Source organism: Gracilinanus agilis, chromosome 2 (genome assembly GCF_016433145.1).
Source record: "Gracilinanus agilis isolate LMUSP501 chromosome 2, AgileGrace, whole genome shotgun sequence".
NCBI classification, from domain to species: Eukaryota; Metazoa; Chordata; class Mammalia; order Didelphimorphia; family Didelphidae; genus Gracilinanus; species Gracilinanus agilis.
In genome coordinates this window covers 43200268-43228194 of record NC_058131.1, presented here as the reverse complement: position 1 = coordinate 43228194, position 27927 = coordinate 43200268, and the positions used below count along the sequence as shown (strand labels likewise).

The window sequence follows — 27927 nt, the reverse complement described above, 5'->3', positions numbered from 1 at the left end:
ATCATTTAAAATCAAACTGCTCTCTCCAAAATGCCAATATCTTTGCTTGCCAAATACAATGTCCTTTTTACAATCCTCATCCTCCTAAACTTCTCATTAGCATGTCTGTTAATTACTTTCTCCGGCTAGACATTCTCTCCTCTCAGAGTTTTCTTTCTACCAGTCTAACCATTCCTCAGTCTCCTTTATTGGTTCTTTATCTCATAAACACTAAAAGGGAGTGTTCTCCTTAGGTTTTGTCTTGGGCTCTCTTCTCTTTTCTTTCTATACCATCTTACTTAGTGAGATCATCAACTCCCATGGATTAAATTATTATTCCTGTGCAGGGCAATACATCCATCCCTAATCTCCCTCTTGACCTTCAATCACAGGTCATCAATTGCCTGGGACCTCTTCAACTGGATTATGTCCCATTGGCAACAGACTCAACTTGACCAAAGAAAACTTATTATCTCTCTCTTTCCAAACCCTGCCTTCATCCCAGCTTCCTATTAATGTCAAGGGTACTACTGTATTTCCAAGCAAGCAGGCTCAAAACTTTGGTGTCTTTCTTGACTCTTCACTTACTTACCTCACATATGTTATCTATGCCAAACCCTGTCAAATTTTCAAGTCAAAAATTCAAGCCAAAAACCAAATCTCTGTGTTTGCAACATCTCTAATATATAGTCTCTTCTCTTTCATTCACACACCCACAATTCTGGTGTTGGTCCAGATCCCCTCTTCATTAGATTATTGTCTAAATTGTCCTTCACTCAGCTACTATGTTGATCTTTTCTAACGTTCAAGTCTAACCATGCCAACCTTTCTGCTCAATGAGGTCCTGTGGCTCCCTATTACTTCTGGGATAATAAATAAACTCCTGTTTGGCATCTAAAGCTCTATATGATTGAGACCCTTCCTAGTTTTCTACTCTTATGCTTTACTATATATTATTTTTATAATCTATGATTCAGCTATACTTGAAATTCCTCAAATATGATACTGTCTACAGACTCTGACTTGGTACTGGCACTGGCTGTTTCCCCTGCCCGAGATGCTCTACCTCCTTGCCTCCCCTTCTTGGTTCCCTGGGCTCTACTAGAAGCCTTTCCCAGGCCCTCCAACATTAATGCAGCTGGCTGTTCTTCTCTCTTTTCCTCTCTGGTAGGTATCTAGTTATTTACATTTTTTCTCTGCCCTACTGGAGTTCTAGCTCCTTGAGGGCAGGGGCTGCTTTTGCCTAAAGCATACTAAGTGTTTAATAAATGCTTGTGGACTGATTATATGAAATATAACAAACGAATTATCCAATCAAGGGACTTGTAGAGATCATTCTTTCATTTGACAGTTACAAAAATAAAACCAATGAGTCCATTCTCTCCCCAAAGAGGTGGCATGCCCAGGGTTACAAGGGAATATAGGGGCTTTTAAAGATGATAATTAATTGTCATGCAGCTGATTTTTCAGAGTTTTTCAAGGTTCAGAGTAGACATCACTGGCACCATCACTACCACTACCACTACTATCTTCAATCTTTAAAAAAAAAACTGAAACAAAAAAACCTTACCTTCTGTCTTAGAATTATTGGTTCCAGGGCAGAAGACTAGTAAGGGCTAGTCAATTGGAATTAAGTGTCTTGCCCTGGGTCACATAGTTAGGAAGTATCTAAGGTCAGATTTGGACCTCCCAACTCCAGGTCTGGCAATTTATTTACTGAGCCACCTAGCTGCTCCCACCTTCAATCTTTTCCTTGATTATCCTCCCCTGCTAGTAGTGCTCATTTCTCCTCAAATCAGATTGTTATTTGGAAAAGTTCCTAAACTGTTTATGTCTTTTGGCCTAGCACTCCTACTGGGAATGTACCAGTTGTACACACATACCTTCTTCTTCTTCTTTTTTTTTTAACCCTTAATTTCTGTGCATTGGCTCATAGGTGGAAGAATGGTAAGGGTGGGCAATGGGGGTCAAGTGTCTTGCCCAGGGTCACATAGCTGGGAAGTGTCTGAGGCTGGATTTGAACCTAGCACCTCCCGTTTGTAGGCCTGACTCTCAATCCACTGAGCTACCCAGTTGCCCCCTACACACATACCTTCTGAAATACTCATGGTAACACTTTTTGTAGAGCAGCTAGGTGGTCCAGTAGATGAAGGGCTCATCTTTCTCTGTCCAAATCTGGCCTCAAATACTTACTAGTTATATGACCCTGTTCAAGTCACTTAACCCTATTTGCCTCAATTTCCTCATCTGTAAAATGTGCTGCAGAAAGAAATGGCAAACCATTCCAGTATCTTTGCCAAGGGAATTCTAGACCAAGTAACAAAGTCAGACATGACTGGAAAAAAAAAATAACACTTCATTGGTAGCAAAAACAAAACAGAAAGTAAGAGCCAAATAAACTTTCATATATGAATGCAATAATTATAACATAAGAAATAATAAAATTTTCAAATCAGAGAACTATGGGAAGATATATGAACTGATGACAAAAAAAAGAACCAAGATAATAACTGACACATTTACTATAATAATAAAACAATAATAAAAGGCAGTTGAACATAAATTAAACATAATTCCCAATGCAAGTAAGAAAAGGTGGGTGGTCCAGTATGGCTTGGCTTATATTGTTAGCCAGAAAGGATGACTTCGGCAGTGACACCCAGGATTGCTTAGAGAGGGCTGAGTTGAAAATATGGGGGAAGAACAAGTAGCCTTTTAGATGGAATATGACCAAATTCTAGCCAGGAGGTGATAATGAAAAAAAAATGGAGATGGGAACTAAAAAGGAAGAAGTGATTGAATATGATTAGTGAGGGGCAATGGGGAGCAGAAGATCATCACCAGACTTTACAGTCTGAAGAGGTCTTACTGAGCACCAAGGCCAACATTTTAATTTTAAAGATCAGGGAATTACAGATTTGTTAAAGGGTCATAGCTAGATATTGACAGAACTGTGGCTCAAACCTCAATCTCCTCGTATTTCAGTACTTTTTCTTTAGGCGATTTCAGAGACTTAGGGTCTGGAAAAGGTAAAATGATGGCAACTTCCTCCTCAAGAATAATACTTCCTGAGCAGCTGGGTGGCTCAGTGGATTGAGAGCCAGGCCTAGAGATGGGAAGTTCTGGATTCAAATCTGACCTTAGACACTTCTTAGCTGTGTGACCCTGAGGGCAAGTCATTTAATCCCCACTGCCTAGTCCTTACTGCTCTTCTGCCTCAGAACCAATAAAAAGTATTGAGTCTAAGATGGAAGGTGAGGGTCTAAAGAAAAGAATAACACTTTCCAATTCCTACTGGGCATACCTGGGTTGATCCCCTCTCTGGGATGATTTATCAAATGCTACTGTGTTGCATCCCTGAAGGCTCTGAGTGTTAAGCATGGATCCTGGGGGCAATGTCTTCCTTTCCCAACTTGAAAGTGATCATGATGGTTTAACCATTTTTTCTCGATTATTTCCTAAGATACTGCCAATAGGTCTCAATTTACTGGCCTTACCACTATTTGACATTTCTCCTGGATGCTATATCTGTAGTACCCCATGGCAGACTGTCAAGTGGCCAATGGCCAAAAGGGTGGAAAAGAAAAGATGAAGATTTAAGTTTGGTTTTTTTGTCTGCTTAAGAGAGTACAATAATATCATCAATAGGTGGCACTGATATAGTACATTATGGTTTGCAAAATGCTTTATAAATATTATCTCATTTGATCCTCATAACAAAGCCATTATACACTTAAAGAGTCTGAAGCAGTCAGAAACAAAATGACTTGTCCAAAGTCATATAGCTAATGTGTGTCTGAGACAGGATTTGAATCCAAATCATCCTGATTTCAGGCTCAGAGGTCTACCCACTGTGGTGTTCCTAACCCCCTAGCTATTCCCTTATTTCAGTCTATCTTCAATCCTTTTCTAATAAAGTATGTACTTTTGACAGACCACAAGGGGGAAGGGATTATTATTTTGCATTCTGCCTAATGCACCAAGGGATCTTAATTAATATTAGGCAATCAACCCCAAATCCATTCTGTTTATATCTGAGTTTTGATAAGGCTCTTGCTGGGCCTGTGATTTTCTTGATTTAAGGACCTCCTAGACAAGAATCTTCTCCTTCCTTTGTACTCCAGGATTTTAGAAGTGTTGCTTATAGCAGCAAGTAAAGATGACTGCTCAGGTTCATAAAGACCATCCATGGCAGAGGCAGAGCCTGAATGAAGTCAGTGAGCTCTACTGCCTCAGTCTCTATCTTTACTCTACACTAAAATTAGGGTTCTCCTGCTCATTCTGAAGCCAAACCACTTTATTTATCCACATTGCTTCTGTTAAATTAAGGGGATATCTATCAATTAGGGAATGGCTGAACAAATTGTGGCATATGATGGTGATGGAGTACTATTGTGCTGTAAGAAATGATGAACAAGATGATTTCAGAAAGAATGGAAAGACCTACATGAACTGTTGCAGAGTGAAATAAGCAGAACCAAGAGAACATTATACATAATAATAGCAATATTATATTATGATCAACTGTGAAAGATTTGCTACTCTCTCAGCAATATAATGATCCATTCAAAAAAACTTCTGACAAAGGATGCTATCCACCTCCAGAGGAAGAACTATTAGAGTTGGAATGCAGATTGAAGAATACTATTTTTCACCTTAGTTTATTTGGGTTTTTAGTTTTGTATGATAATTCTCTTACAAAAATGAACAATATGGAAATATGCATGGCATGATATAATCACGTATAATCCAGATTGAATTGCTTACCATCTCTAGGAAAGGGAGGGAAATGAGGAAGGAGCAATTTGGATCATATAACAAGAAAACTTATGTGGGAAATTATTAAATGTAATTAGTAAAAATAAAATATCTATAAAAAGAAAGGGAACAGATTGCTTCTGTTAGACAAATAGTCTAAAAACCCCCAAAATAGCGTTTTGTGAACTGAGCCCAGGCTGAAAGTGCTATAGTGAGCCCAGGCTGAAAGTGCTATAGTGACATGGAGAGAGGGCAGGATATTAAAAAGCCTTCAGAGACAACCATGATTCTCAAAGAAATGACTCTTGAGACTAGCAGTCTTAAAGGTCCTCAGAGGTAAGCTGGTGCAGTAGTCTGTCTCCAAAGTTGGAGATGTAGCTGTACCCCAAGGAGGGTGGGAAGATGAGCTGTATCCCATCACCCTCACAAAATTCAGTCATAGCATGAGGTTTTGTCTAATACAATCACACCTACTCTTATCCTCAAATAGTATCCTCCCATTCCCTTCTTTCAATGTACAAGTCCCCTGTGAAATCAGTCTACAATGACTGTTTGGAGTCAATTGTGAAGGGCTTTAGAGGATAGAGGCAAAAAGGAGTCACTGAAGCTTCTTGAGTAAGGAAATGCCATAATCAAGATTCATATATCAGGACTAAAAACTTAGTTGCCATGTGCAAGATGGATTGGAGACCCTGGAGGTGGGAAGGCCAGTGAGGAATTTCGATAGTCTAAGTGAGAAGGACCCAAACTAGGGTGACAGATGTGTGTGTGTGTGTGTGTGTGTGTGTGTGTGTGTGTGTGCGCGCGCGCGCGCAGAGATGGTGCCGGATATGGAGGGCATGGAAAAGAAGAGTAGAGGATGACTCTTGAATCAATTTTGGACTTGAACGACTTCTGTCCACTGGTACAGAGCTTCACAAATTACAATGAACCTTCATACTGTTACCTTCTTTGGTATCACCTAAGAAAGAAGGGTAGGTGGTATTACAGTCAATTTTATAGAAAAGGAAATCTGAGGCTCAGAAGTTAAGTGATTTACTGAAAGCTACATGACTAACAAGTACCAAGCTTGATTGAGAAACCAGATCTTTTATCATCCAGGGTTTCCTGCATCCTGTGCTGCTTCTGTGCTAAACCACTAGGGACAGTGGTGGACAGAAAGCTCCCGGCTACAACCAGTTAACAAGAGATCTTCATGACACTTGTTTATGTGTTTTAAAATAAACTATTTTATGTATTTGAGAATGGATATGAAAAAGTATTGACATTCTATTCCTCAGAAAATAAATCTGCCCTGTTGTTTACCCCACTTCTCTGGCTTCCATTTTACTAAAATACTAGCGCACAAAGGTATAGAGCTAGGTTTGAGAAGAAATGGGAGAATGTGAATAGACAAGTTGGGCAGGTAATACAGGGCATACAAGGCAACAGATTAAGAACATGACAGGCAGTTCTTAGGGAATAGAGAAAACATCCAATGCTAAATAGTATTCTCTGATACTGAAAGAAAATAATCAGCAGGGTCCAGAATTGAGCAAAGACTTTGCCCAAAACTTATCTATCGTTTTTTTTGGACATAGGTGACAGTTTGGCCTACTAATTAACAAGCCTTCCCACATCCAAATTTGGTCAGCAAATTAACTTGGAGAGCTATGAATACAAATATTTGCTTTTAGGAGCAAAGGCTCATCAAGAATCCTAGTCCCTTTCCCTAGGTTAAACTGAGAAGGGATGTAGGTAGGAAATCTTTTTCTTTCCCTGCTTCTTTCTACCCTTTCAAAGCTAAAATCACTACAACTGATAGGCTGACTCAAGCACAAAAAATCCCCACATTGGTCATTCTAGAAATATATGTCTCATTCTGTATCTTGAAACTATCACTCAAATCATATTTGGCTATTGAACTGAAAAGAATTTTCACAGCTGTTTGCCTTTACAATACCATATTTAAGAAACAATGCTCTTTGGGGTCTGTTCACTTCACTCTGTATCAATTCATATCAATCTTCCCAGGTTTTTCTGAAACTGCTCCCTTCATTACTTCTTGCAGCACAAGTGTTGCTCCACCCCATTCCAATACCATCACTTGTTCAGCTGTCCCTAGTTGATGGGCACCTCCTTAGTTTTTGGTTCTTTGCCCCTACAAAGAGTTGGTATAAATATTTTTGGTACATTTGGGTCCTTTGCCTCTTTCTTTAATCTCTTTGGGGAATGGGCTGACTTAGTAGTGGTATCAGTGGGTCATGGTGTTTGCTGAATCTAGTGACTTTTGGGGCATAGTTCCAAACTGCTTTCCAGAATAGTGGAGCAAACTCACAACTTCACCAACAGTGCATTCATAGACTTGTTTTCTTGCAGCTGCTCTGTCATTTCCTTTTTTTGTTCATCTCTTCCAATCTGATGAGTAGGAGGATATAACCTTAGAATTAATCTTCATTTCTCTTTTTACTAGTGATTTGGAGTATTAAGATAGCTTGGATTTTTCCTTTGACCAATTATCAGTTGGCGAACACTATATTAAATATAGTAAAGAATGAGGACAAACAGAAAGCACCGACATCCACATTAAATATCTACTCCATTGTCAAAGAACAGGAAAAAATGGGATGCATCTGTGTCAACACAGTAGTAATAACCTTGCCCAGGCAATTTATTTAGTCTTTTTTTTTTTTAAACCTTTGTACTTCGGTGTATTGTCTCATAGGTGGAAGAGTGGTAAGGGTGGGCAATGGGGGTCAAGTGACTTGCCCAGGGTCACACAGCTGGGAAGTGGCTGAGGCCGGGTTTGAACCTAGGACCTGCTGTCTCTAGGCCTGACTCTCACTCCACTGAGCTATCCAGCTGCCCCTATTTAGTCTTAATCAGACACATTAAGATCTATAAGTGCTGATATCAGCAAGATGTGGTAGAAGCAAACTTAAATCCCAGAGCTAGAATATACCACCTAAGTCTAAGAATACACACATTCCATTAAGGACTACTTCCTTTTACCTATTTAAGAAGGTGCAATAGTTCACCAAACATAGGATGAGAAAGAAAAACAATCAGTGACCTCAAAAGCAGAGGCAACATTAGTGAGGTTTGTTCAAACTGTCACATACTTCCCAGGAGGGTCCCCCAAGCTGCTGTTTAGGTACAGTCGGTTCAGCCCTTTTCTTCTGTTTTTCAAAGGTAAATGAAACTATGGACCAGCCTTCTGTATCCAAGGTACAATGTCTCCAGAATGCCATGTAAACCAAAGTCAACAATCCTTTCTTAAATCTCCTCATTCTATAGTCCCATCCTCCCTTCAGAAGTTGCCAGACATCTGTAAAGTGGTCCAGATGACAGACTAAATCTCCTTCCTGTATCAACTAGGGCACCACAGAAAAGGCCTAAGATTCCCTTCTCCTTTCTTCCCCTTCCCTAACCCCAAAGAGAAAAACTAGAGTATAAGAAATATGGTATTAAGTAACTTGGGGTTTTGATCTTGGGGACTTGCTGTGGAATGTGGAAAGTCCTAATGTTTCAATATTACCATCTATGTGGTACTCCAAGGTTGCAAAACTCCAGTGACATCCTTTGATACGGCAGCATAATTAGGAAGCGCAACATTCCTAAGAGGTACAAATTTTGCTTAGCAATGAATTCTTAGATCCAAATCAGCTGCCACAAGAAGTGTGGATGAAGTATCTTTAACTGAAGCTTTCATGTCAAAAAGACCTGGAGAAAGGAAGGGCAGGAAATGACCTGAAACTAAACAGCAGGAGAAGGAGTGATCCTGAATCAGAAAACACTTCAACTATTGATCTCTTTACTTTTTCTCCAGCACAGCTAAGGCCACATGCTTCAGATCTCTCCCCCTTTCCTCTATCTCATGGTCAGGCTCTTTGGCAACTCTTTTGAACTGAACCAATCTGGGGGATTTGTTAGCTCTCTAACTCTGCAAAACTTTCTTGGTTCTACACAAATACTCCTGCCAGAAGGCCTTTAGAAAGGCTCTAGAAAACAACTCAAGTTTGGGAACACACTGATCCAGAGAGCACCTGAACAGCTTCACCATTTCCTGGTATTCCCTATGGCAGTGATGGTGAACCTTTTAGAGATGAAGTGCCAGCCCCCCCCCCCTTACCCCACACAGGGGAGGGAGAAAGTGCTCCCATTGGGCTGCTGGGAAGAGGGGCAAGTGAAGTGAGGAATGTCTTCAGTGAGTGTAGAGAGGGAGAGGGGAGTGGTCTAAGTGTTCTACTCCCCTACAGCTCTGTCACCTCTCAGTCACCCACCTGACCCCCTGTGTGCTCCCATTGGGCTTCTGGGTGAAGCGAAAGGTAGAGAGGGGAAGGGAGCAGCTCTGGCCCAGTCCCTCTGCTTTTCTAGTAACAAAACTGGGTGGGGGGCTTCTGTGTGCCATCTTTGGCACCCATGCCATAGGTTCCCCATCATTGCCCTATGGAATCTGCTATGTTCATTCACAGGCCAAAGCGTGAAGAAATCTTGGAGAGAAACTGAGCCCTTCCTTACCATTGTAGGAGAGGCGTGGTTTGCTCAAACACATTATAAAGTGCATTTCCATCTCATCAGAAGCCACAGACTTAGAGCAAATGGGGCACTTGAAACCTGAAAAAGAGAAAAAAAAAAACATGTTGAGAAGTGTTTCTCTAAGCCAAAGATGTACACATTAACTGTGGTACTCAATTAACCATCATCACAGGGAGAATTTAAATTTATTCATTTGTTCATTCATTCAATACTTTCATCCTTGATTTCAACATCCCATCTTGGCTAAAATCCATCTTCCCCAGCCTCTCCCCTTGCTTCTACTCTTTTTCAAGCTTTTCAAGCAACAGCAAAATATCTGATTTGAGTTCTGTTTTTTTATTGGGGTTGGGGGAAGGTGAGAAAAAGGGCAGAGACCTTGGAATTAGGAGACCTTGGAAAAACAGACATGAATCATTAGCTCCTGAATTAAACCAGGAAATACTTCCCGGACCCCTGACCAAACTTAGGGAGAGAGGAGAGATGCAGATAAGCTTGTGGAGAGGAAGCACCTAGTTATGAGCAGAAATCATCAGTTAGCACTCTTACCTCAGATTCTGAGAGCTGCTTCCTCCCTTCCTCCTCAAACCCAAGGACACCGTTAACCCCCGTGACTAAGCAGTGGTCTAGTTCTTTGACTATACAGGCTTAAGATAGCTATGTCTTTGTTGACTTCCAAACAGAAAAGTATTTCACAAACTCAATGAATCATGTTCCACATTAATCAAAGTTATGGCATCTCACCTGCCTCCTATGTTGTAATTTATACCCATCACCTCTAGGTGGGTACAAAGAAACCTTGGCTTTCTAAATAGAAGCATTCAATTCAATTCAGCACTGTGATTGGCCATGGAAAGAACACATCCCTTGCTTCTTTTAGAGTTTCTTACAAAGTTTCATTAGGCCTTAGAAACTCATTTCTCATAAGTCCCTGGAAATCTAAAACTTGCAAGGGATTTATGATTCATGAAGACACTTTCCCTTCTTTCTAACTTCGCTGTTACTATCGAAGGCACCACAATCCTTGGCATCCACGTTTGACACTTTAGTGTCATCCCTGACTTTTCACACACCCCACGTGGCCAAACCATTGCCAAATCTTTGTCAGAACATTTCTTGTCTAGATTCCCTTCCCTCCACTCCCAGAGTAACCACCCCCAGCAACAGTCTTCATCACCTAGAATACTACAAAACCCCCTGAATTAGTCTCACTGCCTCCATCTTCCATTCAGTTGCTGAAGTAATTTTATTTTATTTTATTTTTTTAAACCCTTACCCTCCGTCTTGGAATCAATACTGCATATTGGTTCTAAGGTAGAAGAGCGGTAAGATCTAGGCAATGGGGGGGTCAAATGATTTGCCCAGGGTCACACAGCTAAGAAGTATTTTGAGGCCAGATCTGAACCTAGGACCTCCCATTTATAGGCCTCATTCTCTATTCACTGAGCTACTTAGTTGTTCTCCCTACCACCACCGCTGCCCCCCAGAAGTAATTTTCTAAAGACTCATTATCTGACCAGTCCATTTTCTTATTCAGTAAGCTGCAATGGCTCCCTATTTAAGAAATATCCAATGTTGGAGGCAGCTGGGTAGCTCAGTGGATTGAGAGTCAGGCCTAGAGATGGGAGGTCCTAGGTTCAAATCTGACCTCTTCCCAGCTGTGTGACCCTGGGCAAGTCACTTAACCCTATTGCCTAGCCTTTACCACTCTTTGGCCTTGGAGTCAATACACAGTATTGATTCCAATACGGAAGGTAACGGTTTAAAAAAAATATATCCAATGTTGCTTAAGACGAAACACTAAACCAAACCTCAAAGCATTCTCTAAGAGCTTCTGACCATAGACTCTTTCCTTCTCCATGAAGGTTTAGGGATGCCTACCTTGTTACTTGGCAAGGAAGACAGCATGTAACTTATTATGAGCTACTAAAATTCTTACTCCTCATCCCTCTTCTGAATAGCAGGAGTTACCTCGAGAAATACCATTGAACTGTGTAAATGAAAACACTTCCTTCTCAGCACATGACTGATGGTCCAAGTCTCCTGAGTCTGAAGTTTCCACTGAGTCACTCAGTCTTCTACTACCAATTAATACAAGGCTGGAAACAAAGAAATGAAATGGAGGAATTTCTTTCTCCTTCATTTGCTTTCAGAAACAATAGGAGCAGTACATATTAGGGGAACTCTGCTCAAGCTAGGAAGATATCAAGTCACAAAACAGGAATAACCCAGAAAATCTAATGATTGTGTTCTATCTAATTTATCCTTAATGTCCCTCATCTCAGAGACTATATTGCACATAAGAAGTACTTAATAAATTTATTAAAATGAACTGACTTCTGTGAAAACCAGCTTGTTTGTAGTTTTGCTCTATCAAGGATGGGTTGCCACTTCTGGTCAAGAGAGGATAAGATGATGCCTTGCCTGTTTGTAATAAAAACCACATTTTTCTTCTTGTGATTGGATTAGATTTGCAAGAGCTCAGCTGGCTCCTAATCCTTCAGCATGTATTTCTTCCCTGTCAGCTGAAGAAGTTTTCCCCTGGTGAAGTGATTAAGAGTCATATGCTGGTTTCTGACCTCAAGGAACTGAAGTCTCGGCTTCACAGAACTTCAAGATATTTTTTCCTTAAAAATACTTAAATGAATCGAAGTAGTAACAATAGCAGCAGTAATGATGATAATAATATTAACACTTACTCAGCAAGCACATTTTCTTGACCATTTAAACATACTTCCCAGAACTAAGAAAAGGAACGGGGCTGGATGCTCATTCCCATCTGACAGAGAGAAACTGAGTTATAACAGGGAATAGTAGCCTAAAATCTCTCTGGAATTTCTGTCTGATTTCCAAGTCTCATGTTTTGCCCACCACCCCCATTTTATGTGCATAAACATGACAGTCTGTGTCAATATCAACTTCTACCTCCAAAAATTAAGCTTCTCCTTTAAGACCTGATTTCTCCAAATCTGGTGGTTACTGCACATTGCTCCATTTTCCACCCTCCCTCCTTCATGCTGATGTGCTATTTTAACATCTGCCCTAGTTCTGCCTGTCTCTGGGATCACCTGAAGGGATGAATAGTCAGAAGAATCAAGAGAAGCAACCAGGGGTAAAAGATAGAAAAGTGGGGATGGGGGTGGGACAGGTTCAGATGAAAAACACTTTTTAAAATCAGTATGTAAAAGACAATAAGGGTGGGAGAAGAAGCGACTGGTTTGGGCATCTTTTAACACAGCCTCTTCAGGAGAGGTACTACACATCATGCCACTCTCTTCATTCGGTCCCTGGTTATGAGCCAAGGAGAATTCTTTTCTTGTCATATCCTTATGGTGTTTGAAGATAAATCAAATAGGACTTGATGAATGGATTTTACTAAATGGATTTATTACAGCTGGCAGCTCAAAGGGGAAGAACAGGACTAAAAACTCTTAAAAGTTCTGGGTATAATCTAGGGCACTGTTCCTAGCAGTTGCTGTGGATTCCCTTTTCCTTCCCCATCACACTGCCTAGCTCATTTGGTGCTCTGGTGTGGGTCAGTCACAGTTCCAGAATCCTCTGGGTCAAGGACAGATCCAGGAGGTCTGGCTTTTTTCAACCTGTGTATCTGGACTCCACAAGTCTCCCAAACATCCCTTATGAGATTTGCTTTTGCTGCTCTTGGACTTGTGATGTGTCATACTTGTCCCCAAAGAGACCTGGCAATGACCAATAATGTATTCACTGGCTCCTGAGTAGATACTAGAAAGGAAGAACTCTGATAGTAATAAAAGGTCAGATTCCAAATTTAAGATTACAGCTCCACAGGAGGGTACCTGATCCAGCTCCTTCTTGCTAGGGGGAAGAAAGCCTACACACTAATACAGGATCCAGGCCAGTTCCTCAGTAATTTAATATTTTCCTGTTCTCCATTTGCAATTAGCTTCTTTAACCTTCTTAAGGTTCTGAATATTAACAGTGTGTGCAGAGGCAGGCCAGGAACCACAGTATTCCATTAGAGAATTAACTAGTACCTAACCAGGGTTTTGGCCTCATTTGGAAGGCCTCTTGTGATTGCCCACTTCTTTTCAATACTTGCAGGGCCTTTGTTTTTCTCTGGGTAGGTCCTCCCCTCACAAGTGTTTTCTGCCTCAGTAGATGAAGCTGCTAAGGACAGTCACTCCTTGGCCAATTTCATGATGAACTTTTCTGAACAAGGCTACACTGGCTGTCGGGTCATGAGGCACACAGCTCTTCAAAGGGCCCACATCTGATGACTTTGCAGTGTGGCAGGATCTTTTAGTCAGTGACAGAATGAGACCCCTGATTTTCCCCCTGCACCTTCAATGGCTGCTCACCAATTCTGATCTAAAACACAGTCAGAAGGCCTTAGAGTTTTTTCTCTTTTCCATTAACTATCCAATCACCTTTCCCACAGTTGGCTTTTCTTCAGCATTTTACTCAAGTGAAAACACAGATCACAGCCAAAAGCAAAATAAAACTTCTAAAGAAGTTGCACTGAGGTACTATGATGCCAAAATGAGAACAAAATAACTCTGAGATGTGTTCAGAATTTTGATTTGGAGTGGGGCTATACAGGAATTAATGGTAGTAAGACAACCACTCAAAGATGCTGAGTTGTAGGTCACATTTGAGCGAGCCCCTTTATTTTTTTTAATTGTCTCATGATTATTGAAATGTCATTTGGGGACAACATTGCTCTCACAGAGAATTCATCTTCTAATCTAACTGAAGCATTGAAAAGTGTTTCAAATGAAGATGCAAGACCTGAACAGGACATTCCCCTCCCCCCCCCAAATCAATCCATCAAAATGCATTTATTAAACTCTTTACAGGTACTGTAGAGACTCCCACCACCACTACCACTACTGATGATAACAGCCAGCATTTCTACATAATGCTATAAATTTATAAAACACTTTACATGTTACCTCATTTGAGTCTCAAAGCAACCCTGTGGGATATACTAGTACTCTTCCCATTTTACAGATGAGGAAACTGAGATTTAATGAGGTCCCAGGAATTGCTCAGCATCATACTACTAGCGAATATCTCACGTTTTCCTGTGTTCCCAAGTCCAGGAGTCTCTCAGTGGGGCAACTCGATAACCAGAAGAAAATTAAAACTGTCCTAGGTCCCAAAGAGCTCATATTCCAACGGTGGAGACAACATGCCAATAACCAGGTACATTGAGATGTATGCAGAGTTGATGGGAAGTAAACTCAGAGGGTCTTGTGGGGTCTTGGGAAGGCTTCCAAACAGAAGGTAGAACTGAACTGAGCCTCGAAACAAATGAGGGAAGCCAAGAGGTGAAGGTGAAGAAGAACATTTCAGGCCTAGGACCAGCCAGCCAGTGCAAAGGCACAAGGCCAGCAGATGTCTTATGTTCGAAGAGCAGAAAGGAAGTCAATGCAGCTGGATTCTAGAGGCTTTTGGTTGAGGGTGGGGGGAGAAGAGGGGTGTTGCTGAGGGAGAAGTGTTTCCTCTGTCTACTGACTGGCAGACATTCAGGCACCAAACCAAATGGCAAGAAAGGACTGGCCCCTTTTGAGTTAGAGGAGGCATCTTTAGCTTGCCAACCGAATCTCTCTCTGTAACAGGGAAGGGTGAGGTAGAGATGGGACTCACCAAATTGGCCTGTAGCAATTTGAGGAGCTTCAACTGATGTCTCAGAGGCCAATTATGTTTAATTGGGTCAGAGAACAAGATTTGTGAGGAAACATTTTGAATCATTTCAGTTAAATAAAGCACATAAGACATAGATTTAAGGGTAAATAAAGCGGGTCTGAGTTTTAGTCCCAACTCCTCCTTTAGGGAAACCATAACATTTAGGCCTAATCTTGCCACCTGAAAATCTGGAAGGCTAAAAGAGATCTACAAAGAGAATTGTTTTTTTTTTTTTTTTATAAAAAAAGAAAGTAGTAAAAAAGCATTAATCACTGGTTTTAGATTCCTGGACTCTCTATCATCTTTCTTAAAAATGATTTTCTTTCCTTAAAAACAAAGAAAATCAGTCTTACCTTCCGTCTTAGCCTGGATATTAAGTATTGATTCCAAAGGGTTAGACAACTGCGATTAAGTGACATGTCCAGGGTCACACAGCTAGGAAGAATCTATGGTCACATTTGAACACAGAGCATCCTGACTCCAGGCCTGGTTCTCTATCCACTATACAACCTAGCTGCCCCAATCATGATCTATTTTCTACTTACCTTTCAGTTTCTAAATATTTCCCCTATTCTTTAGTTCCTTCTTTAAATAGCATAAGCTCTAATGAGGGCAAGGATCAAGTCTTGTTTCTATCTCTCCCAGGACTCCACCAAGTGCTAAATGTTTGCCAAAATATGTAGACTGAGATCACATATATCTGTCAGTTTCCAAACGGATATACATAAGAACTTAGTGCTTTAAAAGATGACTTTTTAGCATGTATACAAGTATCTGCTTTCTAGAACTAATATAAACTAAGAGCAAAAAGCTTCTATGAGTCTACCAATTCATAAATGGTTGTGAGGTTCCCAAGGAAGAATTCTCAGGAATACAAAGTATGCATGATGAAATGGACATTGTGTAATTTTTATTGACTGCCTATATGCATCCTATTTCCTAGAGCATTCCTGGGCATCAGGGAAGGTGTGGGATAAACATCCTTCCAGCCAAGTGAAAAACAGAAGTATTTCCTAGAAGCAATAGTCATAAGCTATTAACATCTGGTCATTAATGAATAATAGATCTGGATTTCTTTTCCCCTTCCACCTCCTAAACTTATATTCTTCCATGGAAAGACCCAGAGGAGTAATTAATGACTTTTTTTTGGGAGGATGGGGCAAAGGGGGAGGCAATGAAGGGGGCAAATTTCAGAAGTCGAGAGATTTCTAGTCATCATGTACAAGTCATATCTAGGCAACAATTTCCTTTACAACATCAATAAGTAGTCACAGAGTCAGCAGCTAGGTGATTCAGTGGATAAGGTTTTTTCAGGCCTGGATTCAGGAAGACCTGAATTCAAATCCAGCTTTAGGAACTTGCCAGTTATATGGCCCTGGGCAAGTTACTCTACTACTTATTGCCTCAGTTTTCTCAACTGTAAGTGGGGATAATAATAGCATTTACTTCCCAAGGTCACTGAGATAGTATTTATAAAGCATTTTGCAAACCTTAAAATGCTATATAAACACTAGATATTGGTAGATGCAGTTAGGTGGTACAGAGGATAGGCTGCTGGGCCTGGACTCAGGTTCTTGAGTTCAAATATGGCTTTAAACACTTCTAACTAGGTGATACCGGGCAAATCACTTAACCTCTGCTTGTCTCAGTTTCTCAAACTGCAAAAGAGACAACAAATTTAGCAAGGTTGTAGTGAGGATCAACTGAGATAACAGTTGTAAAGTGCTGAGCACAGGCACTCTTAGAAATGCATTCTCTATTTGGAGCTCTCCAATGATGAGAACCTCACTAATTACTGAGAAAAGATTCCACTTTAGGATACCTCGAATTGTTAGAGAATTTTTGTCTACACTCAGTCTGAATCTGCTTCTGCTTAGCTTCCACCCAGTGATTCTCTAAGACCGGGAAAAGGAATAGAATCTCTTTTGCATTCCAGTTTTTCAAATACTTGAATACCAGGGCTCCCCTCCACCAAAATCTTTATGTCTTCAGCCTGAACATTCCCAGCTCCTTCAATCATTTAGTTCAGTCCCCTAAACATCCTTTTCACCCTTCTCCAGGCTGGTTCCCAGAGGTCCATGTCCTTCTGAGGATGCAGTGCCTACAACTCAACACCATATATTCCAGGTGTGTTCTGATTAGAATAAAGTACAGTGGGATGCCAATCTCCTTTGTTTTTCTGGACACCATGCTACTATAAATGCAGCTGACTGAAGACTGAAGCAGCCTGCTGCCACTGCCCATGACTCATGCTGAGCTTGCATGTCATTAAACACCCAGATCCTTTTCATTTGCCTAACTATGTCTCTTGCATTCTGTACTTAAAGTATAGTAGATCTTTAAGAATCCAAATGCAGGATTAGACACTTTTCTATACTAAATTCCATCAGATTAAGTTTGGTCCACTATTCTTTTTTTTTTAGTTAATTAATTAATTTGATTTAGACTATTTCCCCATGATTACATGATTCATGTTGTTTCAAATTCCACTGGGTTTTACATGTGTCATTGATCAAGACCTATTTCCATATCATTAATATTTGCAATAGAGTGATTGTTTAGAGCAGTGATTCCCAAAGTGGGTGCTACAGCAATCCAGGACGGCAGTGATGGCCACAGGTGCATTTATCTTTCCTATTAATTACTATTAAAAATTTTTAAAAAAATTAATTTCCAGAGGGCTAAGTAATATTTTTTCTGGAAAGGGGGAGGCAGGCCAAAAAAGTTTGGGAACCACTGATTTAGAGTCTACATCCCCAATCATATCCCCATTGAACCATGTGATCAAGCAGTTGTTTTTCTTCTGCATTTCTACTCCCACAGTTCTTCCTCTGGATGTCGATTGTTCTTCCCATAAATCCCTCAGAATTGTCCTGGGTCATTGCATTGCTGCTAGTACAGAAGTCCAATACGTTCATTTGTGCCACAGTGTATCAGTCTCTGTGTATAATGTTCTCCTGGCTCTGCTCCTTTTGCTCTGCAACAATTCTTGGAGGTTGTTCCAGTTCACATGGAATTCCTCCAGTTCTTTATTCCTTTGAGCACAATAGTATTCCATCACCATCAGATAACATAATTTGTCCAGCCATTCCCCAATCGAAAGTCGTCTCCTCATTTTCCAATTTTTTGCCACCACAAAGAGCACAGCTATAAATATTTTTGTACTGGTCTTCTTCCTTATTATCTCTTTGGGATATAAACCTAAGCAGTGATATGGCTGGATCAAAGAGCAAGCAGTCTTTTAAAGCCCATTAGGCATAATTCCAAATTGTCCTCCAGAATGGCTGGTTGGTCCATTATTCTAACCTGTTGAGAATTCCTTGAATTCCCATTCTTTCCTCAAACAAATTTGCCATCTAATTCTTTCCCGCCAGCTTTTTATGCTCTAAGCTAGTAATGGTGAACCTACGACACAGATGGAAAAGAGGGCATACAGAGCACTTTCTGTGGGCACTTGTGCCACCCACCCCCAGTTCATTACTAGAAAAGCAGAGGGACTCAAATTGAGCTGCTCCCATCCCCTTCTCCACCAGGTCTGATGACATTTTTTCACTTCATCCAACCCTCTGCCCAGCAGCCCAATGGGAGCACTTTCTCTCTTCTTGTGGGGGTAAGGGGGAGGTGAGGAGGAGTCCAGCACTCTCTAAAAAGTTCACCATCGTTGTTCTAAGCCAGTGATGGGCAATCTTTTTAAAGAGGGGGCCAAAGGAAAAGAAATGCTCATCTGTCAGTCTGTTTCTAAGGCAACTCTTTCAAAGTTTCATTGTACTGTATCCTACTCATTGTATTCGTCAGATTAAGAATAATGTCACAGGGCCATACAGAACATTTTAGGGGGTCTGCATCTGGCCTGCAGGCTATAGTTTGCCCATCACTGTGTTCTAAGCAGATCATCTAAGCCTTCGTCTGTCATTGATAAACAAGGGAAACAAAAAGAGTTCATGTACTGATTTTCTGAGCAAATCTTGCTTCAATATAGTGAGAGGCTACCACATCAATGCAACTACCAACAATTTGGAAATTGGTCTTGATCAAGGACACATGACAAAACTAGTGGAAATGCGCATGGGTGGGGGGGGGGTTGAAGGGGAAAGGAGTTGCATGAATCATGTAACCATGTTAAAAATGAATATTAATAAATGTTAAAAAAAATATATAGTGAGAGGCTCAACAACTTAAAGCTAAGAGGTACATCAAATCATCTAGTCCCGAAGCCTCTTTTTACCAATGAGGAAAAGGAGAGTAAGGAGGACAGACTTGCCTGTGGTCACAGATATTAAGTGACAGAGCTAGGGTGGTTTAAGCCCAGGTTGATAATTGCAAATCCTGGGTTCTTTCCACTTTACCATGCTGGGTCCTTGGGATGTCACAATATTGAGGTCAAGAATCCCAGGAAGACCTTAAGTGAGGTCCTGAGATATATGCTGGAAGTAGAAGCATAGATGAACCAGTTTTCTTGAGCAAGATTTTTTTCAGGGCAAACCTCACAAAGTATAGATGGCAAAGCCTTGTTTTTTGTTTGAAAGACATCTACCTCCTCCTCACCAAAAATATTAGCTAGAGGATGAAGGAATTCTTATGGCTAATGCATGCTTAGCCATCCAGAATTGTCTACAAGTCAGATAAGAAACTTTTTTTTTTGTGGGCCTGGGAAAATCAGTCCAGCTAGAAAATACCCAGTTAGTGATGGAGTTGTTCTTGTCTTGCCACTTTCCACTTTTCCTTCATCTCCCTACATGTTGTAGGGAAAGCATCTAAGAAGGGACTTTCCATCTCTAGTCTGGAGGACTGCAGAAGCCTGGTCATCATGCCAGCTGTGAGCACAATTTCCCAGCCTTCTTTCTACTTCCCAAGGGATAAAAATAGGGAAATAAACCATCTTTCTTAAAAAGGGCAGAGAGGATAATTATATTACTAAGAAGAAAGTCTATGACCCCTTCACCCATGGGATTTATGGAATGCCCCAACACTAGTCACTAAAAGTTAACCCTAGAAAATATGCAATGTTTAATCAGGCCAACAGTCTTACTGCCAAGATTCATGAAGTTCACTGTTAACACCCTCAACTCCACTAGACTTTCCTAAATGAAACCAAATTTGGCTTTGATTTGTCCAGCTATAGTTCCACAAGTTTTTCAGAGTCTTTTCTAATGTAGTCAAGAGTCCAAACCATAAATGAAACCTGTATGCTTGGGGAGAAGGAAAAGAGTAAAGGATACTTAGAGAGAAAGAAAGAGAGAGAACATATAATAAGTTCTTTAAGGCTGGGCCTATATTAAGTCAGTGGTTTATTTGTGGACTTCTGAAGCCACCTGCTGCTCACTTTATTGTCTAGATAGCCAATGGCAAGAATGGGAAAAATGCAGCAACATTACCACTGGATCTGGTTGAATATAATATTTAGATCACTGAGATGTGGAATTTATGTTCATTAAGTGATGAATTACTTCCTGCATTGTACAGAAAACCTGTTTGTCTCAAAACACTTTATTGGCTAATGTAAGCAGGCTTTGAATCTGAAGAAAATCACCTAAAAACCAAAGAGTCAGTTATGTTGTTGTTCAGTTATTTCCATCATGTCTGACTATTTATGACCCCATTTGGGGTTTTCTTGGCAAAGATACTGGAGTGGTTTGCCATTTCCTTCTTAAGTTCATTTTACAGATGAGGAAAATGAGGCAAAAAGGGTGAAGTAGTTTGCTCAGGATCACACAGCTAGTGCCTGAAGCCAAATTTGAACTTGGGAGATGAGCCTTCCTGATTTCAAATCTAGTGTTCTAGCTGCTCATACATACCAGCTTATTAACTATCTAGCCAAAACATTCTGATTTACTATATTTTACAGAAACCAGCAGTTTAAGCACATCATCCCCCTGTAGACTGATATTTCCCATTTGGCAAAATGAAAGCTAGCTGGCTGGCTCATTGCCCAGGCTTTGTCCCTCCTATGCAAAGACCACACCTACTTATTGACACATGTTCAATGATTTGGGCTTATTTAATGTAAATGAATGAAAGAGGGAGCTGAGGGTACATGGTTTCTTATGGGAAATCTGGGGTGGGGAGGAGAGTAGGGAGATGGATGGATAAGAATAACTTGAACTAACTTTCAAAAGAAAATGATTCATATGGTAGAAATAAGCACCTTAAAAGTCTTTATAAAAACCTCCAAAATCAAATTAGAAAAAGGGAAAAAGGTGACTAAAGAGTCTTTCTTGCTTCTAACTTGGAGAACTCCCAGATAGGAGCTTCTCCAGTTAAAGGAGCAAAGAAAAACTGATACAAGACTTGTGAACCAATAATGAAAGTTTCATTTGCCAATGCTCCAATACAAATTCTGTATTAAACGTGATTCAGTGGGGATGCTAAAGCATTTTCTCCTTTACTCTTAACAAGCAATTATTTCCTTGGTTATTTAATATAAGGAGGGTAGGATCAAATCTAGAGATGATGTAAGTAGACAAAAGAACTTCCCAATGAGATCATCTGATGCTTCCTACCTAAGGAGGAATTCATCCTACTGGCTCTTAAAACAAAGCCTGAAATCCACGGTGGCATTTATAGCATCCTGTTTGCTACCCTTTACTTCCCCGCCCATTGCTGAAGCTATATTAGAGCATTCTATAATCAGGGCTATGTTGCTACTAGTGAACAGGAAGAAGTGTGATTCTGTGAAGTTTAACTCTCCAGAAGGTTTCCTTAAGTACTTTTCAAAAGGGAGCTCTTTCTTCTCAACTTGTGATTCTTCCCCTCTTATTTACAATGGGAAAACTGTGGCACATGGTTAGCAGCCATGGATTTAAGTAGTGGGTAACCACTGACTTCTTCATGTGCCCTTTTCCAAATGAAATCAATCCCATACCTTGAGAAACTCTCCACAATGTTAAGAGATGCTTTAAAAAAAATAGCAATATCTGCTTACCTTCTGCTGTCTTATCAATTCTAAGAGAAGAGCTGCAAGGGCTAGGCAATTGGGGTTATGTGACTTGCCCAGAGTCACACAGCTAAGAAGTATCTACTCTAGCTGCTCCAGATGGCAATTAAATCCATGGGAGATTACGAGATCACCAAGTGAGCCAGAATAGAGGAAGAAGAGGACCCAGGCCAGAACCCTCAGGGATGCTGCCAATGGTTTGAGGAAAGGACCTGAAGAAAGATCCATCAAAATGAGACAGAGAAGTAGTCAGATAGATAGGAGTAGAACCAGGAGAAAAGGTGTCCTGAAAACCTAAAGAGGAGAATATCGAGGAGGAGAGAGTGATAAAGAGTGTCAAAAGCTGCAGAGAAGTCAAGGAGAATGAGAATAGAGAAAAGGCCAAGACTGCCTAGGAGCTTTCCATCTATTAGATGTACATCCAAGACAACTTTAAGTGTCACCAACAAGCTATCTGACAAGTAGTAGAAATGAAGAGCCAGAGTTTCAAATATAAAGAGCTGGAAGGTACCTCGGAGTTCACCTAGGATAGAGAGATGAGAAAACTAAGGACCAAGAGAGGGGAAGTGATTTGTTCAAAAACACCCAGAAAATTAGGTGGTAGCCTCAGGATTCAAAACCAGATGCCTCAACTCCAAACCCAGCACATGCTCCATTATGAACCTTTAGTCGAGCCCCACCTTTTTACAGAGAAGGAAACAGGCCCAGCATTGCAGCACTGTCAAGTACAAGAAACAGGTTCCAAACTCGGCACTGGCCTTTTTCATTTGAAAGCTGATTAAGTAACCAAGCCTGGTGCCAAGGTTTCTTCATTTCAAAGTATCATGTTTCATGCCAAGGCTCATTCCACAACCAGACATAACCTTGTGATCCATCCTGACCTTGGAGAGGTTGGTATTCAACAAGCACACCATTCCCCACCCCTGGTTGACTATTCTTGGGGCCGAAGAAGACAGAACAAAGCCCAAGTAGCTTAGCCTAACTCTAAGCACAACGAGTAATTCAAAAAGGGTACCAAGAACCTGGAGTTAAAGACCTTAGTTCAAATCTGACATCAGGTACTTACTAAAGTATGTGACCCTGGACAAGTAACTTCAACCTTTGTTTGCCTCAGTTTTCTCATCTGCAAAACAGAGATAATAATAGCACCTGCTTCCCAAAATTGTGGTGAATATCAACTGACAGAATATTTGTCAAGTGCTTTGCAAGTCTCACAATGCTAAATAAATGCTGGCCTTTGTTCTGACAAATAAAAGACTTTACATTTGACCCCAGAGGTAAAAGGAAATCAGGAGGATCTACAGATAAATTGTGTGTGATATGGTCAGACCTAGGCTTTCAGAAAATCACCTTTGCAACGGACTGGAGTATGGATTGGGATGGAGAGAGACTTGAGGTAAAGGGACCAATTCCATAAGGTGAGAGGTATTGAGGGCCTGCCTGAAGCAGAGTGATGGCTCTGTGAGTGGACTGAAGTAAACACACACAAGAGATGTCATGAAAGTACAAACAACAAGATTTAACAATGAATGGGACGGATAGGGTGAGTGAAAGTTAGAAGTCAAGACTAACTAAGACTGTGTGACTAGATGGATGGCTGTTGTTTGGTTGTTTCTGTTAATTCTGGTTCTTTGTGACTCCATTTGGAATTTTCTCAGCAAAGATATTCAAATGATTTGCCATTTCCTTCTCTAGTATATCTTACAGCTGAGGAAACTGAGGTAAGCAGAATGAAGTGACTTGCCCAGAGTCACCAAGCTAGAAAGTGTTGGAAGCCAGATTTAGACTAAGGAAGATGAGGCTTCCTGACTCCAGATCCAGCACTCTATCCACTGTGGTCACCTAGCTGCCCCAGGGAGATGAGTGCCCTTACTACTAAGAGAGAAATTTTGGAAGAGAGAGTTTGGGTTTTGTTTTGAACCTCTGGTGTTTGAGATGCCCATGGGACACCCAGCTGAATAAAAGGGAGTATATGATCTAAGACTTTAGTTCAGGAGAGAGACTAGGACTGGAAAACCAGATAGAGGAATCATCTGAATAAAGATAATTTAACCAATTGTAACGGAGGAGATCACAAATTAAGAAGATATAAAGGAAAATATTGTGGTGGCTATTTCACTGTGCTCCAGGCCCAAGGGGTGCAAATAGGTTGGCATACTGACTTAGAAAACTACCAATTAACATCCCACATTGTTTTATTGTTCTTTTAATTATTTTGCTCAACATTTCCCATTTATATTTTCATCTGGTTCTGGTCTAGCCACTCAAGACTCAAGAGTTTGATACTTTGGCTCCAGGAAACTCTTTAAGATTATAAATTACAGAGCAGGGATAATCTACATTGGAAGTGAGAGTTCTACATTGGGAATGCCAATGCAATTATAAGCCTGGTCCAAGAAAATGTACCAAATATTCTGACAGAGACTTACCGTTATCATCAAAAAATAATAATACAATTCTTATTTCCTGTAAATCTGCTAATAGTGTTATCATTAAACTTCAATCTTTAAAAAAAAAAAACTAGCTTAAGATATGGTCTTAGACATTAAGAAACATAATTAAAGAGATAAGGGGAGGGATGGTTAGGTGGCTCAGTGGATTGAGAGCCAGGCCTAGAGATGAGAGGTCTTGGGTTCAAATCTAACCCAGATACTTCCTAGCTAGGTGACCCTGGGCAAGTCACTTAACCCCCATTTCCTAGGTCTCACTGCTCTTTTTCCTTGGAACCAATACACAGTATTAATAAGGGTTAAAAAAAAAAAGGTGAAGGGGACAAAAAAGGTTCATTGCTTTTCAGAGCCATAAGGCAAGGCACTCTCTTTCAGGGTAGTTTCACCAAAACTTACAATGATGTTCACAACAGAGGTGAATGGAGCAAGATAGTAAATATTCATTTATAAAGCAACAAGTCATTAATATTAAGCATTGGGATAATGCACAAAAGGTTAACTACAGTCCTTGCTATGGAGTAGCAGGCAGCTCTAGGAGAGAAGGGATCATTAACAAACAAGCAAACAGATCACAGAGTAACATTTTATTAGCTCAGTGGTTTCCACAGCCTCAAATGTCTGCACGATTGGGAGTTCATGTGCTTTTGATTTATTATAGGAAGCTGGGGACTGCTTTAAAGTTAGTGGATGGGATTCAGACATTCACTTTAGGGTGAAGGGAGGGGAGAGGAAATATTCCAAGGGAAGAAAAAAGGCTGAAGGGCACTGATTTGGCATCATAGAATCACAATAGATAAAAAATATGCAATAGCCATTTAAAAAGTTTCCATATGACATCACACTTACTGGGATGTGTTTTCAACAGTAAAAAGGTCTATTAGGTCAGCTCATTACTAACTTCTGCTCTTATTTCTCATCAGACACCTTCTACAACCAGACAACTGCCTGACTGTATTTAGGACGGACTGAAAGAGTTAAGAGAAGTGGGTAAACTATCTAAACTGACAGGATGTCTGTTAAAAACCCACTGAGGTCATGCTATTTCCTGCCTAACACATGACAAGCTGCTATCATTTGCAAACACACATGCATGGGTGCATTAACACCCCTACATACTTGGTAACCGTTGATCAGAAAAGCCCACTTCCTGCTGCCACATGACCTTGGGCTGTTCTGAGCAGGCAGGTCACCCACTCAATGGTGTTTAAAAAAAAAAAAAAAAAGGCCCTATCCAAGTACACACTAATTCCTTATACCTCTTAGCAGCAATAGTAGCAGGAAATGACTCTGAATAGTCTTCCCTCCCCAGGAAGAGCTCCTGAGCCAGTTGGATTAGTGGTCTGTTTCTCACTTAACAAATCTACAGGGAAAATCAAGAAGCTCCAGCTTTCACTTCCCAAATGATGAGCATTTCTGTATGGTATGCGCACTTGGCTAGAAATATTTTTTAATATTGCCTCTGGAGAGTTCCATTCACCCCAGAGGTTTGGTGCCTTTATGTGTATTAATTTAGTAATCTTTTTAGTCTCTGCCACAGAATAAGGCAGCATGTCTTAAAAATAGAGAAACAAAAGGAAGACTAGGGGCAAATACTGGCAAGAAGGAAAATTAACAACCAAAAGAGAAATCTGGGTAGTCTGGACTGTTCATTTTATGTTTGGGCCACAGAAACTATTTAAAGATCACTGCTGGGGGGAGGGGGAGAGATTCTTACAATTAGGGAGGCTCAATTACCCATAATCGAATGAAACTCCAAACTATTTTTTGGCTCTCCATATCCCTTGAATTACCCAAATTCCCAGAGCAAGGGCTACAGAAAATCTAAAAGGTCAGAGAGGAAAACTAGCAGGGCTACATAGGAGACTGAAGAGAGATATCTATTTCAGAAGGTTAAGAGGGCAGGCAAATTCCAGTGAGGAAAGAAACAGAACTCATAATTTTAACAAGCTCCCAGTTACCCAAATGCCTTGCCACCTTACACTAGCTGTCTTCCTCATGTCTTCAGGCCTTCTCACATGGAGTAGACAATTGTACGGTCCATACGCCAAGCCAGAGTTATGTGGCTTTCTTCTTTCCAGACAGAACATCTGGGTTGGTTTGTTGTTATTATTCTTGTGGTTTTTGGTGCCCTGAGAGGCATGTTTTGGGTTTGTTAAGGTGTCTGTACAATCATAGAATAACTGCTAGAATTCATTTAATCCGATTCACAGGGTTTAGTGGATGGCAAATCAATGAGTTTGTCATGGGTCATTGAAGTTAATTTTTAAATAGAAGTTGCATTGAGAGGCATCGCGTTTAGAACAAGGGAGGTGTCCTGTTCAAAATATACCTAGAGGAGAGTGACCAGGATAGTGAAAAGACTAAAGACCATGCTAGAATGAGGCAGAACTGATGTCTAACTTGGAGAAAATACATTTGTAAATATGCAGGAGAGGGAGTGAGAATAATGATAACATTTATAGAGATACTGTGTGCTAGGCAATGTGCTGAACATTTTATCTCATTTGATCTTAGGAGAGAGATGTTACTTTTATCCTCATTTTACAGATGGCGAAACCGAGGCAAACAGTGGTTAGCTGACTTGCCTAGGGCCTCACAGCTGGGAAGTGTCTGAGGCAGAATCTGATCCTAGGTATTCCTGACTCCAGGCCCAGCACTGTGGTGTGCGCATGGTTAGGTGTTAGGTACCAAGGAAACAAAGGCATAAAGATTTTACATTCTGTCAGATAAAACATGTATATAAAAATGACAGCGACAACAATAAGCAATGTGGCCTGGTGGCTCACATGGAGCTTACCTTAGAATAAGGGAGACCTAGGCTCAAGTCCCACTCTGGACACAAACCAGCTATGTGACCCTAGGAGACAACACTATGTCTCTTATATATGATAAAGCAGGAACAGTCAGTAAATTGGACTAGAGTCAGAAAGACCAGAGTATGACTCTCTGACACCTTGGGTGACTTTGGGCAAGGTGTTCAAAGCATTTAATTTCTCAGTGCCTCAGTTTCCTCCCATGTGAAATGAGAATAAAATGATAGGACCAGCTGTATCAGACTACTGGGAGGATCAGAAAAGACAATATCTAGAAAAACAGACACACAGGATAGATAAATGGGTCAACGATTTAAGACTTTAAGGTAATGGCTGCCTCAAAGATTGAAGAGTCCTAATGTTATGCTTAGTCCCAGTAGGGAGAAATAGGAGTGGTAAATGAAAGTTATGAGAGGCAGATTTAAACTTGTAACAAAGAAAAGCATCTCTGGGACAGCTAGGTAGTTCAGTGAACAGAGGGCCAGCCCTGGAGTCAGAAGGACCTGGGTTCAAATCTGATCTCAGATATTTCCTAGCTGAATGACCAGGGCAAGTTATTTCTGGCTTCTGTTACTAAAAATTTTTAAAAGAAAAACATATTTATCAGAATTGTCAAAATTCAAAAATTAAAAATGTAATGGGATGCCACTTCAGAAACTGAGAGCTCCTCCTCCAGAGTGATTTTCAGGCTGGTTGATGACTTGCTGCCAGGGTTGAAGAAAGGATTCTCAGTCAAGCCCAGGATGGGTAAGGTAGCCTCTCAGGGCCCTTCCATCTCAGATTCTGTGAACATCCTCATTTTAGAGATGAC

At 40.6% G+C, this 27927-nt stretch overlaps 1 protein-coding gene across 4 annotated transcripts in view; it reads right to left on the bottom strand.

The window, feature by feature from the left end:
- The window catches only part of ZNRF1 (zinc and ring finger 1), an 87219-nt gene that overhangs the window by 22554 nt on the left and 36738 nt on the right, over window positions 1-27927 (bottom strand). For all 4 annotated transcript variants that reach the window (XM_044663119.1, XM_044663115.1, XM_044663116.1 and 1 more), the window contains exon 2: window positions 9238-9333. In XM_044663119.1, coding sequence (XP_044519054.1) covers window positions 9238-9333 — 96 coding nt within the window. The remainder of the gene's footprint in view (window positions 1-9237; window positions 9334-27927) is intronic.